General features: G+C 51.3%; 1 protein-coding gene across 1 annotated transcript in view; it reads left to right on the top strand.

Annotated features, from left to right (window-relative positions):
* The window catches only part of ABHD12 (abhydrolase domain containing 12, lysophospholipase), an 89406-nt gene extending 71603 nt beyond the window's left edge, over window positions 1–17803 (top strand). Inside the window, exons 5-13 of the mRNA XM_030310243.1 lie at window positions 4009–4039; window positions 6738–6783; window positions 9083–9212; window positions 10311–10348; window positions 10818–10897; window positions 11911–11993; window positions 14564–14642; window positions 15825–15952; window positions 17117–17803. Coding sequence (XP_030166103.1) covers window positions 4009–4039; window positions 6738–6783; window positions 9083–9212; window positions 10311–10348; window positions 10818–10897; window positions 11911–11993; window positions 14564–14642; window positions 15825–15952; window positions 17117–17156 — 655 coding nt within the window. The 3' untranslated portion in view covers window positions 17157–17803. The remainder of the gene's footprint in view (window positions 1–4008; window positions 4040–6737; window positions 6784–9082; window positions 9213–10310; window positions 10349–10817; window positions 10898–11910; window positions 11994–14563; window positions 14643–15824; window positions 15953–17116) is intronic.
* Window positions 17804–19670: the final 1867 nt, after the last annotated feature.

Below are 19670 nucleotides of genomic sequence, written 5' to 3'. Positions count from 1 at the left end.
GCAGTGAGGGAGTGTGCAGACAGTGGGGCCATGGAGCATCCTGAGAACACAGGAAAAGGCAGTGTTTATGGAGTTTGGGGAAAAGGGGTCAAGGTGAAACTTTCATGAAGCAGTGTCCCTATAGGCTCAGAGCAAAGTGGGCTGTATGCATGATGGGCCCAGGTGCAGTTTCCTTGGGAACTCCTTTTTTTTTTTTTAAGTTTATTTATTTATTTTGAGGGAGGGAGCACAAGCAGGGGAGGGGCAGAGAGAGAGAATCTCAAGCAGGCTCCACACCATCAGCACACAGCCTGACTTGGGGCTCGAGCCCATGAACCATGAAATCATGACCCAAGCCAAAACCAAGAATCAGATGCCTAATCAACTGAGCCACCCAGGCACCCTGGGAACTCCTGTGTTAAGCAGGTATGGGAAGCTGTGTCCAGAAACCCCTTATGTGAGCCTGGCACCTAGGTGGAGTGGAGGAAGCTGTGTCTCTGTCATAGTGACCCAGATTCTGGGCCAGAGTGGGTGTTTTCTTCTTCCTGATAGAATTTAAAGGGCAAAGTGAGGGCCTGTGATTTAGGAAATAAGTTTCTCTGAGTAAGGAACAGTGGTCCCTCAGAGGGGTCATTGTGACACTTTAGGACTGCAGCACCCCTGCGGAATGCTGTCTCCTGTTCATCAGCCACCCCTGTCATCCCACGGTGAGGGTCTGTCATCCCACCGTGAGGATCTGTTGTCCCAGGGGGTGCTCTGTCATCCCAGGGTGGAGTTTGTCATCCCAGGGTAAGGATCTGTCATCCCAGTGTGAGGATCTGTCATGCCAGGGTGGGGGTCTGTCATCCCAGGGTGGAGTCTGTCATCCTAGTGTGAGGGTCTGTCATCCCAGTGTGGGGTTGTGTCATCCCAGTGTGAGTGAGGATCTGTCGTCCCAGTGTGGGGGTCTGTCATCCCAGTGTGAGGATCTGTCATCCCTGTGTGGAAGTCTGTTGTCCTATATGAGGAGGGTCAGTCGTCCCAGGGTAAGTATCTGTTGTCCAAGGGTGGGGATCTGTCTTCCCAGTATGAGAGTCTGTCATCCCACTGTGAGGGTCGCAGGCAGTCTGGCACTTTCTCACTGGCAGGCGTGCCCGTCTGCAGGCGAAGGCATACTTCCTTGCAAGGGGCAATGATTGCTGAGAGGTGGGGGTGACATCAAAGGAGGGGTGGCCAAAAGCAGAGGGAGGCCAGAGGCACCCCAGCTGGGTGTGCGCAGACAGGCTTGTCAGTGCTGTCACATCAGCTGTTGAGTGTGAGTTGTCTATCCCAGCTGTAAGTCAATGATGCCAGTGTGTCCTGCTGGGCCACTGCTGAGGCACTGTCTGTACCAGGCAAAACCCTTTGCCCAGGTTTATCCCAGGTGCTTTTCAAGAGTGGCTTTAGTGATGTGTCCTTCAGATTAGCTGGGAGGGTCTGTCATCCCAGGGTGCGGGTCTGTTCCTTCTACCCATGTGGTTGACCTTACAGAAGAGTGTCTGGAAGAGCAGGGTGAGGAGGGAGGAGGTGCGTTTTCTGAACAAAGCAGTGCCTGAAAACCTCCAGGAGGGTCACTGTTGTTGCAGCTTCCTTAGGGTGTGTGAGAAAGAGCCAGCAGGAGCCGACAGGAGGGAGGGCCACAGCAGGGTCTGGGTGAGGGTCAGTGTGGCACCTTGGCTGGGGGGATGTCATTTTATAGGCAGAACCAACAAGGAGATCAATTCATGGGCCTTTCTGGAGGGGCAAGGAAAGCATGGTGGTGTTGGAGCAGAGGGGCTGCACAGTGGACACTGCAGGAAGTCCGGGAAGTGAAGCCTGCAAGGATGGTGTGTGAGCCTGGAGAGCAGAGTGTGTATCTGCAGAATCATGCATGCACTTGGCAGTTTACTTTCCTCTTTGTCTGGGACAAACTACAGTGGGTTTCTCTTCTGCTTTTCAAAGAGTAAGTGGTTACTAATAGCTCTGGTAGCATCTTTGTATAAATGAGGAAGTTCATAGTTTACTGGGAATAAGCTTCAGTTAAGCAATGCCAGTCACATGGTAAAAAAGAGTAGCCTAAACTTCCAGTTTGAAGGAGCATTGAGACTTTGAAAGTGTTGCTGCCCCCATCCCCGTCTCCCCAGAGACTGCCTACATAGACCTGCTGGCCACCCCTTGGCCTAGCAGGATTGCAGTGGCCCTGGCTCCCTGGGGTCCAGTCCCTGGCTACTGCCTCACATTTTATCATGTGCTCAACCTCTTCTTTTTGTGCAAGGTAGGGAATTTGAACAATCTAGACAAAAGCCACCATGAATGCCTCCAAAGATAACTGAAAACATTTTACATTATTTCCTTCTGGTCCTGAAATTTATTCCCTTGTATTTCTGTGGCTTCATTGTATTGGTTTTCCTCCTTTGTCTCATCCTTGTCTCTCTCAGTGACAGTCCCTGCCCACACACACACACACACACACACACACACACACACACACGCACACATACACACCCAAAATGGCCAGAGTGCTCTTAGCTATAAAAAAGGAAAACCATGGGGCACCTGGGTGGCGCAGTCGGCTAAGCGTCCGACTTCAGCCAGGTCACGATCTCGCGGTCCAGGAGTTCGAGCCCCGCGTCAGGCTCTGGGCTGATGACTCAGAGCCTGGAGCCTGTTTCCGATTCTGTGTCTCCCTCTCTCTCCCCCGTTCATGCTCTGTCTCTCTCTGTCCCAAAAATAAAATAAAAACGTTGAAAAAAAAATTAAAAAAAAAAAAAAAAGGAAAACCATTAAGAAGGCTAGACAGGGTGAGCCTGCCCATTGACACACTTTCCTTCCTGAGGCAGCCCCATCCCCACTTTGGTGTCTGTCCACAGTAACAGCTGACCAATAACTGGACAGAAAGTGTGAGAAGGGGTAGATAGTCCTCGGACAAAGAAGTGTAGACACACATAACAGTTCGGGTGCACAAAAGCCTGTTCAGCCTCAGTAATAAGTGTCCACTACACGCTAGTGTGTGAGTATGGGGCTAGGAGATGGGCCAGGGCCCCTCTGAAGATGGCTGGGCAGTAATAGTTAAGCTTATGATCACACACACCTTCTACCCAGCAGTTCTGTGTGTAGGAACATATTCCACACATGGATCACACGTCACGTTTGCAAAGGGATATCAGCACAGGCTGGACATGGCAGCAAAACTCAGGTTAACAGCAGATAGGAAAGAACCAGAACAACTGCAAGATAAGGCAGAGGGGAACTGCAAATACTGCAAGTTGGCTGTGATTTACTGAGTGAAAAGTGAGAGACAGGGGTGCCTGAGTGGCTTGGGTGGTTAAGTGTCCTGTTCTTGATTTTGGCTCAGGTCATGATCTTGTGGTCATGAGATTGAGCCCACGTTGGGCTATGCACTGAGCCTGGAGCCTGCTTGGGATTCTCTCTGTCTCTCTCTCTCTGACTCTCTCTCTCTCTCTCTCTCTCTTTCTTTCTCTCTTTCCCTCCCCGACTCATACTCTATGTTTAGAATAAATAAATAAGCATTTTTTTTTAAAAAGTGAGAGGCCGTGCTCGCTTCGGCAGCACATATACTAAAAAAGTGAGAGGCAGTAGAGTATGTGGCAGGTACCTATGGTAAAGAAGCACCTTCGTCTCTGCCTACGTGGTGGTCCCTGACACGGGGGACTTGAGGGAAGAGCTGGATCCTGGGCAGGAGTGAGGGGCTTACTGTGCATTCTTTTGTGTCTTCTGGATTTTGTATTGTATACATGTATTACCTAGTCAAAAATACAAGTGTGGTAATAAATAAGAAATATCCCAAAAGTACTAAGGCGGTCCCTTGCTTGGCATGGTACTGTCAGAAATAAGCTTGGAGCCACTTAGGGTGCCCTGCAGAGGAGGTCACCTATCACCATTGACCCTCTTTGTATGTATTGAAGGAACAAGTCACTACAGACCCAGACACTCCAGTACTGACCCTGGGGCCTGCCTTTTTTAAAAGATGTGCTAACACCCATTCTTGTTTCCTTTTCCCTGATTCTTTAGAGGAGGTGACCACCGAGTGGAGCTTTACAAGGTAGGTGAGGATGGCACACAATTGTATGACAAACAGTGTGGTGACCACAGGCAGAGTGGGGTCCCCAGTATGATGACGGGTGGAGTGGGTCCACAGTGTGATGACAGATGGAGTGGGGTCCACAATGCGGATGATGAGCAGAGTGGGGTCCACAGTGTGATGACGGATGGAGTGGGGTCCTCAGTGTGATGATGGGCGGAGTGGGGTCCACAGTGTGACAATGGGCGGCATGGGGTCTGTAATGTGGATGATGGGCAGAGTGGGGTCCACAGTGTGATGAAGGGCGGAGTGGGGTCCACAAAGTGGATGATGGGTGGAGTGGGGTCCACGGTGTGATGACAGGCAGAGTAGGGGTCCACAGTGTGATGATGGGCAGAGTGGGGTCCATAGTGTGATGACGGGCAAAGTGGGGTCCACAGTGTGATGGACAGAGTGGGGTCCACTGTGTGACGATGGACAAGTGGGGTCCGCAGTGTGATGATGGGCAGAATGGGGTCCACAGTGTGGATGATGGGCAGAGTGGGGTCCTCAGTGTGATAATGGGAAGAATGGGGTCCACAGTGTAGATGACGGGTGGAGTGGGGTCCACAGTGTGATGATGGGTGAAGTGGGGTCCACAGTGTGACGATGGGTGGTGGAGTGGGGTCTGTAATGTGGATGACGGGTGGAGTGGGGTCCACAGTGTGATGATGGGCAAAGTGGGGTCCACAGTGTGATGATGGGCAGAGGGGGGTCCACAGTATGGATGACAGGCAGAGTGGGGTCCTCAGTGTGATAATGGGAAGAATGGGGTCCACAATGTGGATGACGGGTGGAGTGGGGTCCACAGTGTGATGATGGGTGGAGTGGGGTCCACAGTGTGACAATGGGTAGAGTGGGGTCTGTAATGTGGATGACGGGTGGAGTGGGGTCCACAGTGTGGATGATGGGCGGAGTGGGGTTCACAGTGTGGATGATGGGCGGAGTGGGGTCCACAGTGTGATGACAGGCAAAGTGGGGTCCACAGTGTGATGATGGGCAGAGTGGGGTCCACAGTATGGATGACGGGCAGAGTGGGGTCCTCAATGTGATAATGGGAAGAATGGGGTCCACATTGTGGATGATGGGTGGAGTAGGGTCCACAGTGTGATGACGGGCAAAGTGGGGTCCACAATGTGGATGATGGGCAGAGTGGGGTTCTCAGTGTGATGACGGGCAGTGGGGTACTCAGTGTAAAACAAGCAAAGCAAAATACAAAGTGTGTATGATGTGCAGAGCGGTGTCCATATGGTATAGGAAGGAGAGAACATCACCTAAATGTTTCCCACTGCTCTTCCCAGGAGACATGAACACAAGTGAGTCCCTCCAGTACTTATGAGAGTTGATCTGCATTGGCCTTTCCAACACTGCCTTCACGGAAGCCATTACCATGGAGTGCTTCCCTATAATGCTGCCTCTAGGGAGAGCTTCCAAAAGCAGAATGAATGAACTTTGGGAATCAGATGCCAGATATTGACAATTATATTAAAGGCATTTGAAATTGTTAAATGCTGTGTTTCTCCTATAAAACAAGTACTACTGAGAGCAGAAGTGGAGCCACACTTCTGCCAAGTTGCAGGGTCAGGAGCTCTGCCACATGGAAATCTCACCTCTGCAGGAGGTGCACCAAGGAGGAGGCCCACAGCCGACCTGGGGGAGGTGACAGTGTGTCTCCTAGGCAGGCTTTTAGACCCTCACTTCTGCCTGCTTGTCTTCTTCAGAAGCTTGAGTCTCAGAGCCTGAAACGTATAGTTGACTCCAGAGTGCCAGGGCCTCACCGCGCCATCTCCCACGTCCTCTCCTCACATGGGTGGATGTCTGCATTGGCTAACCCAGCAAAGAGGGACAGATGCAGATGTGTGGGAATATCTGTATCATGTGGGCACTGCTCTGTCCCTCATACACCGAGGACAGGGGCTGCTATGGGCTCTTGGTGGGTTTGTTTCCTCGAGTGAATTGGATCAAGTCAGAGAGGGGGTGTGCTTGCAGAGCTGTGGTCCCCAGTTGAGGTTTGTATTCACAGAAAGACTTCCTACCTGGAGCAGGTGTGACCCTGGAGGTGCAGGCTAGGCAGGCAGCGTGGAGCTGGAAGGAAGTGCTGTAGGCCGCCCTGGGGCAGCCTAAGGAGAAAGGAGCACACCGCCTTGGGTGATTTGGGGGAAGTTTGTGCCTGGCAGCTTTCACTTGGCTCTGGGCACACTCCAGGAGGGCTCAGGCAAGGGCTGTGAATAGTTATCTAATGCAAGAGATCATACAGTCTGGAGGGATTTTGTTCTTATAACAGAAAAATTCAACAGAAACTTAAAGTCTGAGAAATGCTAGGTTGCAGTCAGAATCCCAGATGCAGTCTCTGCACCATAGAGGCCCTGCCCCTGGGTCTCTGGTCTCTGGGTGTCTGCCCTGTGAGCCCATGTGAATGTGGAGGTACTCTAGCAGTCTCACCTGTGGGAGAGCCATTCTTCCTATATTCCTGAGGCAGAGGGCACACCCGTGTCCTGTAGCAGCAGTTGACATCTGGGTTTTATAATGGGGAATGGGGCAGCATGGTACCAATCTTTATTAAGCTCCCATTGTGTGCAGGGCACTAAGACTGAATTAGACTGGGTTTAGTCGGAGGCAAGTTGCCCTCGATCCAGGATGCATGGATTTGTTGCCCAGATATTTATTTTTCACTTTACAGGTGCTGAGTTCCCTTGGTTACCACGTGGTCACCTTTGACTACAGAGGTGAGTTCTTTTGCAAGTGTGTGTCTGGGCCCTCCCAGTGCTCACTTCAGGGTCTGCTGTGCAGGCATCACCCTGAGAGGCTTAAACAGTGCTAGCAGCTTGTGGTGCCCCAACCTGTGGTGATGACAAATGTGGAAAGGTGGTGGAGGGACCGTGTGTGTCCTTCACACAGATGCAGGGCATCCTTCCTGAAGTGGAGGCTCCGGTGCCTGGAACCCCAGCATATATCCTCTGTCAGCAGCATTTTCAATGTAGAAAATACTGTCTTTTTTCTTCTTTATTGGATTCAGAACCCCCCAAAGCTGCTCAGCAGACACACTTTATAGGCAGGAGAGCTTGTCTTGCTAAAGTTCTGAAAGCAGGAAAAAGAACTCTTAGGAGAAGGTAGATTCTTCTTCTTGCCCCTTAATATATTTTCTTTCTTGAATGAATCAGGGGGATTGCCCCTGAAGAGATTGAAAACCCACAGTTTGATGTGTGCACCTTAATGAGCCAGGAAAATACTTTGTGTTGACTGGGAGAAGTATAGGCCTCCTGTAGTCTCAACAGCAGAGGTCAGAAGTCAAAGGGCTGCTTGGCCAGCTTAGCCTGATCTTGTGGGGTTGGGCAGCGGTGTCGATACCCTCATGGCAAGGATATGGGGGTTGTGTTAGTTTCTTCTTGCTTCTGTAAAAAATTACCACAAACTTGATGTCTTGAAACAGCACAGAGTTATTATCTTGCAGTTCTGGAGGTCAAAAGTACAAAATCTTTAGCCACTGGGCTGAATACCAGGTGTTGGCAAGGCCGGTCCCTTTAGGAGGTTCTGGGAGAATCTGATTCCTTGCCTTTTCCAGTTTCTCGAAGCTGTCCTTGTTCTTTGACTCATGGCCTCTTGGGTCTGGTCACTCTGACCCTGTCTTTTGTCTTTCTCTCTCACTTGTTATATAGACCCTGGTGATTACTTTGTACCCATGTGGGTGAGCTGATAATTGCCCATCAGTTCACTGATCAGTGGCCTGAATTCTTTCTGCATCCTCAGTCCCCCTGCTTGCCCACATAATTTAACATATTCATAGGCTCCAGGGATGAGGACAGAGACTTCTGTGGGGGCTGTTATTCTGCCTAAAACAGGGATGATTCTTTCACAGAAGAATGTTCCATCATGATGAAAATTCTGGGCTGGGAAAAACTGCAGATAAAGGATCTGGAAAGTAGTTCACCCACTTATCCTTTTCTCCATGCTAAAAAGGGTTTTCTGTTCTTGCTGAGTGCTGGAGAACTGAGGGTGATGAGAAGGGGTGGCCTTCGTCCTTGTTCATCTCCCTGTGTTTCTACCAGGAAGTGAAATCCCTCATAGCACTTCTTCTTTCCAGTTCTCACTGAGTTTCTGCATTTCTAAGCCCACCCTCTGACTGTGTCTCCCTATCCTGGTCTCTGTCTGTCTGTGTCTCCACATTTCCCTGTCCTTGGGTCCCATCCTCCCATCCATGCCCTAAGCCTCTCAGTCTGGCATTATCTCCTGCGTAGTCCTTTCCCTAATCTGGCATTTGGGATGCCCAGGGGAGGTGGCATGTACACACGAACTGTGGGTTTTGCTTATGCAGCAGAACTGGCTTTTTCTGAGCCTTGTGGTGCTTTCAGATCATTTGATGATGACTCACTGCTGAGTTGCTGGAAATGACAGTGGCACTTGCCCTTTCCAAGAGCCCAGGGGGAGGGCCCTGGGGGAAGATACAGTCTGGGGGCACAGATGGTTAGCTTTCTTCTGCTATGCTAAGAGCCCCTTCCCTTTCTGGGTCAGAGTTGCCTTGAGCCTGGAATCCATCCCTCTCCCTCACGCCCTCGTCTGGCTTCCCACATCTGTCTTTAGCTGGGCTATAGGGCCAAACTGGGTCCAGGGACCCCCTGGGACGCTCTGTCCTACAGAGGCTCCTGGGTGGGCTGGGGTCTCACTGACCTTTCATCTTGGGCCAGCCACCAGCAAGCCCTGAGCATTGGGGAGGTTGCTGTCCTTTTTGCTCGCAGGAATCTGTGTCAGACTGCCCCCATCTACAGTTGTTCATCTGGACTAGGATGAGAGTGTGTGGATGGCTGTTTGGGTTCAGGGGTTGTAACTGGGGTTGTGAGGAAGTGGGAGAAGTAGGAGCAGGCTTGTCCAGACACCCTGCACATGGGGCTATAGTTTGTGGTAGCAGAGACTTCCATTGCCCCAGACTGCCCTGAGCTGCCTGTTGAGAAAGAAAGGGATGAGCCTGCTCCTCAAGAGTTTCCATGAGCTGGGTTTAACTTCCTCCACTTGCTGCTCCTCTCCATCCAGGGTGGGGAGACTCAGTAGGAACGCCATCAGAGCGAGGCATGACGTATGACGCACTCCATGTTTTTGACTGGATCAAAGCAAGAAGTGGAGACAACCCTGTATATATTTGGGGTCATTCCCTAGGCACTGGGTGAGTTTGCAGCATGATAGAGCCTTGGGGGAACAGGTTTTCACAGGGCAACTTACTACCTGATCTCTCAAAGAGTGCCCTAGTGGCTTCTGGATCCGATGACACCCTTAGTCCCAGCAAGCCTTGTCCCTCATTCCCATGGTAGGGGTAGGGGATCAAGCACCACAGAAGACCATGAAGAGTTTGAGCTACTTTAACTCCTCAACCCAAGAAGTGACTTGAGACACACATGGGCAGTCGTGGGGTGGCCATCCCCCTCTGCAGGAAGGATGGGCACACTTGCCGTAAAAGTATGCCTCAGGGAGAGGTCTTCAGAGCAGAACGGGACAGGGCTGGAGTCCTAGATGCACTTGAGCTCTGCATCTCCTGGCTTTGGAGGGCAGGTGCTGGCTGGCAAGCCTGAGTGCCGGGGCTTTGATGGCATTTTGATGGCATGCATTTAGCCTGTATTTGGCTTAGCAGAGAACTTTGGGGAGGCAGCAGTGGGTGCTTTCCTTCCTACATCTGCCAAGACGAGAAGCAGTTTAATATTCCATTTGGGGCCGCCTGAACTGCTTCTGCTGATGTAAGGTCCAGAGTGTTTCTAAAAGGAGCACTGTGCTCAAGGCCCAGAGTCCCAAGACCTTCAGCAGCTGTCCCTTTTCCAACAGCCTTTCCTTTGGGTGCAGTGGCTGTGGCCCCCTTGTCCCCTTGCTTCTCACCTCAGACAGTGTGCTGCAGTTGGGTGGGTTCTATGGGCTGGGAAGTGCCAGGGAGAGTGAACCGTGTGCCTGCAGAGAGGAGCCTGGGCAGAGTGAGGAGCAGGCAGTCCTGCCGTGGCTGTCTGCATGGGACAGCAAGAGCCCTGGGGGCTCTCATCGCCATCCTTGTCAGAGGGTTTGGCTGATGGCAGGGGCAGCAGGGCCTACCACAGTCCTGGGGCATCTTTGTCCACACCCTCCCCCACCCCTGGAGCCCCACCAACCACTTCACAGATCCTACCTCTTCTCTGGCCACTTTCAAGACTAGAACAGTCTTGAAAACAATTTTTCCTTTAAACAGTCCTTTAAAACAATTTTTGTCATCATACAACTGAACTGTTTCTTCCTCCCTTCTCAGAGTGGCAACAAACCTGGTGCGGCGCCTGTGTGAGCGAGGTAGGGGCTTGTGTGTCAATGTGAGTCCTGGTTGTGTGGGCACAGCCTCCTCCTGGTCTTGGGGCCTGGGCAGGGCAGGCAGCATGTTTGAGAGGTGGGTGCTGGGACGAGCGGCACAGCAATAGCGTTTGGTGTCTTCTCGGAGTCCTGTGGGCTGGGCGTTGAGGCTGGGGTCTGGGCAGACCCTCAGCTGAACCAGGCCTGCCTTCCCCATGGATTCTCAAGTAGCTGGCAGAGTCTCCTCAGGGGTTGGGCTCCTGATACACAGTTCTAGGAGGTGTGGTTTGGGGAGCGAATCATGGTCACCCAAGTGTCCCCTGTGTGGGCCCCTTGCATGGGCACTTCCCGAGCACCAACCATGCAGGCTGGCTGGGCGGGCACCTGGGGTCCATGGTCCAGTCCCTCCCATAGTTCCCCCATGGGGGCTTCTTGCCCACCTCAGAGCTCCCTATTTGTTTTATTTATCTAGAGACGCCTCCCGATGCTCTTATATTGGAATCTCCATTCACTAATATCCGTGAAGAAGCTAAGAGCCATCCGTTCTCAGTGGCAAGTACAAATATTATTAAAAATTGGCCTAGTTTCATTATTAAAATAATTAGTATAAAGGAAACTTTTATGTAAATAAGTATAAAGTGAAAATAATGATAAAATATGATTTAAATATTCTAATGAATATAGATTTTATTAAAAATTAATCCTTGTTTAGTTTGGGGCACTGGCCTGACTACAGAGCTGTCCGGGAATGTTAAAACTCTATGGCCAGGGAGAAGGATGGGTTTACAGCTGGGTCATCTAAGGGCAGCAGGACCCCGAAGGAGGCCTTGTTTCTGTGGCATGGTTTGTCTACCCGGCATCTTTGCCCCATGGGGTCCAGCCCGGGCTGGTAGCTGCTATCCTGGCTGCTTCCCCAGACATGGAGCTGGTGGGTGCACCTGCTCTCTGTCCACATGGATGGTGCTCAGCAAGCTGCCAGGCTCTCCCAGTCGTGTCTCCAGGTGATGCCCCAGGTAAACCCTACTGGGGATTCCAGAGTGAATCAGGCCCTCCTTACCTGTCAGGACCAAGGCCTTGGATCCTCTGGGGCTTCTCTGTGTCCTCTTCTGTCCCACTGCTTCTTGGCTGACCATGTGTTCTGGGGGGGGTTGGAGGGGGTGGCTTACCACCTGACCTCATGCTGCTCTGTTGCAGACCAGAGGAGTCCTTTATATAGTCTTACTTCTTTGATGTTGCTTTCGCCCAAGTTACATGAATCCCTGTTTTCCCAGGGATGGAGGCCCTGATGTCTGTGGGAAGTATGGTCTCTGAGCCAGTCCCAACTGCTGGTCTGAGGTGTGGGAGCCCATTTTGTGGGCAACCCCACTATGGCCAGTCCAGGGGCCCTTCTAGAAGGGAATCTATGGTCCAAGGACAAGGGTGGCAGGGCACCCCAGCACAGCTTTGGTGGGGCAACAGGTCAGCCAGCTCAGAAGCAGAGGAGACCCCTGGGCACTCAACACCCTTGACTTCTCCATGGCTGTTTTAATTGATGCTTCTGCACTTTGTTTCCATGTCGCCTTCAGATATATCGATACTTCCCTGGGTTTGACTGGTTTTTCCTCGACCCCATTACAAGCAGTGGAATTAAATTTGCTAATGATGAAAAGTGAGTACTGTGGTAGAAAACCTCATTTTTGAATTTAGAAAAGCACCCCCAGGACTAGTCACTTTAATTAAATAGGATGGAATTCTGAATACTGGGGGTTCTTCTCTAACCATTTGACCTTCATAAAGGGCAGGTCAGGCTGACAGCTGCAACTTAGAGAAAGGGGATTTGAAGACTATGGCTTTAAAGCAATAGAAAGACAACATGCCCACATAGTTGTTTTATTTGTGAATAGTCCGCCAAAACCAGAACTTCTGACAGGTTCTAAAGCAGTAATAGTAACTGTTACTCAAAAAATGACTGCCTCACCCATTTGATTTATGTTTGGTTATAGAAAGATGTTACAAAGTTCATTATTAAAAATATTTCTAAGGGTAGGGTGCCTGGGTGGCTCAGTTGGTTAAGCGTCTGACTTCAGCTCATGTCATGATCTCATGGTTTGTGGGTTTGAGCCCCATGTCGGTCTCTGTTGCTGACAGCTCAGAGTCTGGAGCCTGCTTCAGATTCTGTATCTTCCTCTCTCTCTCTGCTCCTCCCCCACTCGCACTCTGTCTCCCTCTCTCTCAAAAATAAATAAAAAACATTAAAAAAAAATGTTTCTGAGGGTACCTGGGTGGCTCAGTGAGTTAAACATTCTTGGTTTCGGCTCAGGTCATAACCTCACGGTTAGTGAGATCAAGCCCCAAGTGGGGCTCTGTGCTGATAGCATGGAGCCTTCTTGGGATTCTCTCTCTCTTCCTCTCTCTGCCCCTTCCCTGCTTGCACTCTCTCTGTCTCTCTCTCAAAATAGTGAATAAACTTAAAAAAAATAAGAAAGAATACTTGATTGGGGCGCCTGGGTGGCTCAGTCGGTTAAGCGGCCGACTTCGGCTCAGGTCATGATCTTGTGGTCCGTGAGTTCGAGCCCCGCGTCGGGCTCTGTGCTGACAGCTCGGAGCCTGGAGCCTGCTTCCGATTCTGTGTCTCCCTCTCTCTGACCCTCCCCCGTTCATGCTCTGTCTCTCTCTGTCCCAAAAATAAATAAACGTTAAAAAAAAAAAATTAAAAAAAAGAGAAAGAATACTTGATTAAAAAAAATTTCTGTTAGGTCAACCAACAGTTAAAAATTCTAGTTAAGGATTCTTTCTTAGAACAATGTTCAGATTCTGTTGACGTTGTCTTTGTGATATCTTTATTTCATGGGTTTTAATGTCTTCAAAAAAAATTAAAAGGAAAGGATAAAAATTCTTATCTAAATGTTCAGTTAGCATTTAAAGTCTACACTTTGAAACAGAATGTGAAAAAATGGAATATTTTTCTCCTTAATTATGTGTTTTGGTTCTAAAAATAGAACAAACTAAAATTTGAGCAAACATAACCCCAAACCTGCTGGTTTGTAAATATTATTGTTTAGGAACTTAAAGAAGAGTTATCTGAATAAGCAAGATTGCTTCTAAAACCACAACAACAAGCACCACAGTGAGTGTTGGGTCCTGCTCCCAGCTGAGCATTAGGGGGCCAGCACTACTTCACCCACTGGAAGTCAGGAGCCCCCACTTGGGCAGCTTGGTTGCCAAATACTTGCTAAGGTGACAGCATAGGAACTAGGCCTTTCCCAGAGCGGGCAGAGGTTAGGACATACTACTTATTGGGGAAATTCTGCAAAGATGAGCCATTCCACTATCACAGTGTGACCCGCACACCAGAAATGTTCCTCCCTGGAAGCAGAACAGGGGGAGAGTGGGCATACGGGTGTGCCACTAGCAGAAGTGCAGACTTGCTGTCTGGGCTCGGCGTTGGTGGGGCGTCAGGCCTCCTGGCCCAGGTCCTGCCAGGTGGCAGGCTTGCCCAGTGCTGCCCTCATGGAGCCCCCAGATCAGAATGCAACCACCAGGACCAGGTGGGTGCCATATCTACCAGTTCACCTGAGAGCTTAGTGAGGGGCTGCCAAGAGACTCCGGGGCCTATCCAGTCCCACAGCCCATCCATTATGTGGTATATTGGAGGGTTTGAATTATGTGAACCTATTGAAAATGTTAATTTATTTGTAAACATTCAGGAGTACCTTAAATGTCCTTTTCAACAAAGACAAGTTAGAGGTTATGGACTTTTGTACCAACATATTGCTAGTAGCATTCATTTGCAATACATTTCCTGGACCACCTAAGTTATTTGGTATGTAAATACTGTTTTGTAACTTGTTTAAGAAAGAGAGTGTGTGTGTTCATGTGCAAGTGGGGAGGTGGGGAGAGGATCTTAAGTAGGCTTCTGAGACCCTGAGATCATGACCTCAGCCAAAATCAAGAGTAGACACTCAACTGACCGAGCCACCCAGGTGTCCCTGTTTTGTAACTTTTAAAGAATATGTCTAGTGGCAAAAATAATTATTTTCAATTTTCAGAAAATACACAGGGAGGGGCCAGATTTGGTGAGTGAATCCATCTCTAGACTTGACTGAATAGATGTTGGTAGAGATATATGGGAAATCAACTTAGTTCTCTAGTGAAAAGCCCAGCAGAATTGTAGCTGTTGAACCACAGGCAGGGCTAGAGACTCCCAGGGTCCTGGTCTAGTGCTTTCTCCTCCCACAGTGTGAAGCACATCTCCTGCTCCCTGCTCATCCTGCATGCTGAGGACGACCCAGTTGTGCCCTTCCAGCTTGGCAGAAAGGTGGGTGTCAGGTGCTACCCCCGGTGTGGGCAGGCATCTAGCAGGCTCCCATTTGGGCCAGCTGGGCCTAGGCAGACATGGAGGGAGTCCTGCTGCTGGCAGGTGCCCCTTGTGAGGAAGAGAACAGCAGGGGAGGTCAGCAGGATTGGGGTGGAGGCCAACAGTTGATGCCTTATCAGCAAAGGTAAGTTTGAGGGTGTGAACGTCTTCACCAGCACATTTGGTGATGGCCAGAGGAGACCTGAGAAGTAAGCAGATGGCTCCCGGTCCCTGTGCAGAGGTCTTGGGGTGACAGGGACTTCACTACCTGGTATTCAGCAGGAGGACTCACTCGTTGTTGGCTGGAGGGAAAGAACTCTCAAGGAGGAGGATGTGGCCCCACCTTGGCTCCAACATGGGGGTCTCAGTCAGTAGACTTCATACAGACCTCTGTCTGTTCTCTTGTTTTTGGGATTGGACTGATGACAGAAATGCCATGCTGTTGTGGGGCCTCTGTGTTTGCTTTTGCTGAGTTTGCTTTGCCTTTGCTGCCAGGAAGCAGCACTAGATGTGTAAGTGAGAGTGCTATGGGAGACAGCACCACCTGGCATGGTGATGGTGAGGGACAGGGGCAGCCTAGAGGGAGTGAGGCCCGGGTGCCAGCAAGTTCCAGCAGGGCCAGGTCCCCTCCCTTCAGAGAGTGCAGGCACACAGGACTGCCCAGCAGCAGATACCCAGACCCACAGAGCTGAGCAGTCTCCAGGGTGGGAGGGATTGTGAGCCAACCTGCTGACTGACCTTGACCCCGGCACACAGTGAAGTCTGAGGTGGATGCCCGGCATCCTCCACCAGTGGGACTTCTCCGGGCACTCTGGCCAGCATACCATTGCACAGCAGGCAGCTCTTCCCATAATGTGGACTCATCCGCCTTGCTGCCCCCTGAGGAAAGGCCATCTGGGAGATAGGCATGAGGACAGAGGGTCTCAAACGTCAGGCCGAGGAGCCGAGGCTGGGCTGGGCTCCTGCTAGCACCCCTTTCCCCGGGCCAAGCCGTGCAGGCTGCAGCAGTGCTATTTGCTGGGAGCTTGGGTTGCTCTTTGGAGGCAGCAGCCACTCACTGGTCTCTATAGTGGGGAGACCACCAGGCAGGTTGCCCACAGGGCTGCCATCTGTGGGTGCTGACCCATCTCTTCCTCATCCCAGCTCTACAACATCGCTGCTCCATCTCGAAGCTTCCGAGACTTCAAAGTTCAGTTTATTCCCTTTCACTCAGACCTCGGCTACAGGCACAAGTATATCTACAAGAGCCCTGAGCTCCCACGGATACTGAGGTGAGGAATTCTCCCCTCACCAGGAACTCGCCTGGGTGGTGACGGCTCAGGCCAGGCATGCAGCAGCCATAGCCTCTAAAGCTGCCTCAGTGGGGCCAGGAGTCACTGCGATTCAAGAGCCTTTCATCTCCATGGAGAGGGGTTGAGTGTTTATCACCCCTCCCTTCTGGACCATTCCCATGATCAGACAGGGCAGTGATTTCCCTGTGGTATGGGCTGTGTGGCCTGCATGGACACCATGCTCAGGGGAGCATCCAGCATGTAGACATGCACCCCAGCCACTGCAGGTCAGGCCTCAGTCCCTTCCCACATACCCATCAGGTCCTGCCCCTGTGCACACAGCACTTGGGAGACTCTGGGCTAGCTCTCAAAAGCTTATTTGTCCCCAGCTGCTTCTTGAAGGGAGGCTATGCTCCTGGCTGCGTCATGATGGCCACTGTCCAGGGCCAGGACATGGGCTTTGGCCATGGGCAACCGTCTTGTGCCTGGGTGCAGAGCCCAAGCCTGAAGGGCAAGGCGGTGGCAAAGGGCAGTGTGGACTGGACACAGCCTGGCCCCACCCAGGAGCCCAGGCTTTTGTGCTGGGACCTATTCCATCACTCAGGCAGGTGCTGCCAAGCCTCCCTGCCTCCCACCTAAGGCGCAGGCAGCCTTCCACTTCCCGGCCCAGGTGCGAATTCACCTTCTTGGGGCAGCTGAGCATGGAAGTATTTGAATCAGCCATCTTGAATTTTATCCCATCACACTTCAGCTCTCTTGTGGCTGCCTTGGCAGGTCCAGAGGCAAAGCTGCATTTCTTTAGCAGTTTGCCATTTCCTGCATCATGGACCTGGGTTGCCGAGATGGGACTGTGAGCTGAGTGTGTGGGTTTGCTCTAGAGTTGTCATTTTCCCCAGCATAAAAGGAATATGATGCAGAAAATTTAGCTCAGAGTATAGCTCAGAGTTTAGAACAAAGAATAGTAGCCTGTTACCAGGTCTTCATCCTACAGGGTTGGGATTTGACCAAGCCAATGCCATTGGTGACCTGTTTGTTTAACTCGGGCTTTCTGAGTAGGGGTGGTCCTCCACGCTCCTTCTCAGGTGGGCCCTTTGAGGATCATAGGGGGCAGGACCTCTGGTGTGGGCTCAGGGTTTGGCTGATGGTTGTCCTCACCTGGTCTAGGGAATTCCTGGGGAAGTCAGAACCTGGGCGCCAGCACTGAGTCTTGCTGCCTAAAGGAGCATGAAGACCTCTGCCCTCCTCTCCTTCGCTCTGGCAGCCTGGCACTCTGGAGCCCAGGGGGTGCCAGCATCTTCGATGCCCCTGGAGAGCGGACTCGGATGCCAGCTGGGGCAGGCAGAGGAGGCCCCGGCAGACCTGAGGCACCTGCCCCAGATGGCTGGGAGCACGGATCCTTGTGGAAAACACAGATTGCAGGCATGTGATCCCCTCTCCCTCTTGTTGCCACTTAACCTGAGCTCTTGTTGGGAAGACAGTGAAAGAGCAGGCCAGCCTCCAGCTGGTTGATCCCACACTTCCTGAGCTGGGCATGGGGAGCCAAGTGCAGGAAGCATGGGGTATTGGGACCACGCTGAGCTTTCCAGCACCATTGGTGAGATTATGGGGAGATGGATTCATCTGTCCCTTCCTGGCACACACAGAATGGACTCTAATGGTTTGACTGGCCCCTCCCACCTGGAACACCCTGCTTGCCTACATAGGCCATCCCTCCCTCTTTGGGCGGGCCCCACCTCTCAGAGCGGGGGAGGTGCCCATGACCTGCACTTCCTCTGCTTTCTGCCCACCTGTCTGCCTAACCTGGCCTTAGACTGAGCATTTATTTAAGAATAAAATCGTGGTGGTGGTCTGTTTGTTGTGTTCTCAGTGATGTTTCCAGCTGGCCCCAGGCCATGCTGAGAGCCAGCCACATGGGAGGAGGTGCAGCTCTATAAGGCTAGGGACCCTGGGCATTCCTTTTCTCCCTTCTTCCAGATGTGGATAGAGGTCAACTCAGGGAGTGGTGTTGTCTCAGGGAAAGGTGTATTCATGGGGTCACTGTTTCTCCAGATGAGTTAGATGGCATAAAATTTAGGCTCTCTTCAACCTCACACTTAGCAAGCTTGCTGGATGTTGGTATTGATCAGCAGGCTCTTGGGTTTCACCCACAGACCCCAAGCGAGCCCCTGGTAGGGGTCCATGAAAGAACTTGGGGTCCTGGAGTGCAGGGTTTCTAGTTCTGGCCCATGAGCACCACCTCAATTATTCACTGGGGGTGGCTCTTTTGGTATTCAGCTTTTTTGCCAAACCAGTCTCCCCTGCAGTTCTGCTGCCTCCACCTGGCACCCTCTAAAAATCCTGCTTTTCACCACTGGGTGCTAGTAAAGGGCCAGATTCTTACGTCTGGGCTCAGTAACCTGGGAATGAGAAGGTTCATGGCTTAAGAAGAAAGAAGGTTTCAAGCTGCCCCCACAGGGGACTGTCCTACCCCTGCTGTGCAAGTACAGAGGTGTGACCCAGACCAGAGGATGTAAACCCACCTGGGACCCGATTCTTCTGATGGTGGGACTTTCTCCTAGGTCCTAAGGCTCTGGGACTGTCTAGTCTTGGTAGCTGAAAAATTCCCTGGGGGGTATGGAGGGCCTTGTTCACCAGTCTACCTGTTCTTCAAGGTCATAAGCCATTGTTAACAGCTGTGGGCAGGCTAGGGGGCCCAGAGGTCAACACTCGTTATACCTCCTTAATGAAGCACCTTCAAGCTGCCTACAGTGATTCTCATGTTGGGGAAATCACACCGTTCTTAAATAGGTTGAAATGTGAACAGACTCCTAAAGTCAGTTTATGTCCGAATATTTATTTTCCTCTTATTGGACGGGTTCCCTGCTGACTCCTGGCATCTAATTTGGGTGTGAGCACTGCCTGCAAGACACCAACCCATCCCCAGAGTGCATGTTTTGCACCTATCAGAGCTGGGGCACATGGCCCCATCCCGTAGTGTCTTCCTGTGTAACTGCTCTGCGTATTGCGCCCATTGGACCTGACAGCCCTTCCTCAGACATGGCACCCTCTACTGGCTCTATCACGGAGGCCCTGAGACAGAGCCGCCTTTCCAGCCCACTTCCATCAGTGACACGATGTGACCTCCTGGCACGTGGTCTCAGACCCAGCCCACCTGGGTGAGCCAGTCTTCACCCTGTTTAACATTTTGTGTGTGTGAGCTGCCTCAGATCTTCATGGGGTGGGCTGGGGGATAGGATATGAAGTAAAATACAAGTGTTGGTATTTTGACAGGTGGACTGAAGAGGAGAAAGCACTAAAGAGGCAGTAAGCACTGGAGGGGCAGTTGCTGGGCCATTGGGTCAGCTAATCAGGTCCAAACACCCCCACCTGCTGGCTTCTATTAACTAAACCTATGATGGTCTAGGACAGATGTAACCACTGATGGTTACAAAACCAATCGTTGAAGAAAAAAAAAAGATCAAGACATGCACAGCTGTAAATTTTTCAGTTAATACGCATGTCCTGGGGCACCTGGCTGGCTCCGTCGGTAGAGCATCCCACTCTTGATCCCAGGGCCGTTGAGTTGAAGCCCTACATTGGGCAAGGAGCCTACTTAAAAAATATGCAGGGGGTGCCTGGGTGTCTCAGGTTGAGTGGCTCTTGATTTCAGTTCAGGTCATGATCTCACGATTCCTGGGATCGACCCCAGAGTAGGGCTCTGCGCTGACAGAGTGGAGCC

Source organism: Lynx canadensis, chromosome A3 (assembly GCF_007474595.2).
Source record: "Lynx canadensis isolate LIC74 chromosome A3, mLynCan4.pri.v2, whole genome shotgun sequence".
NCBI lineage: Eukaryota > Metazoa > Chordata > Mammalia > Carnivora > Felidae > Lynx > Lynx canadensis.
Note: the sequence above shows the minus strand (reverse complement) of the source record. Positions and strands in the feature narration are given on the sequence as shown.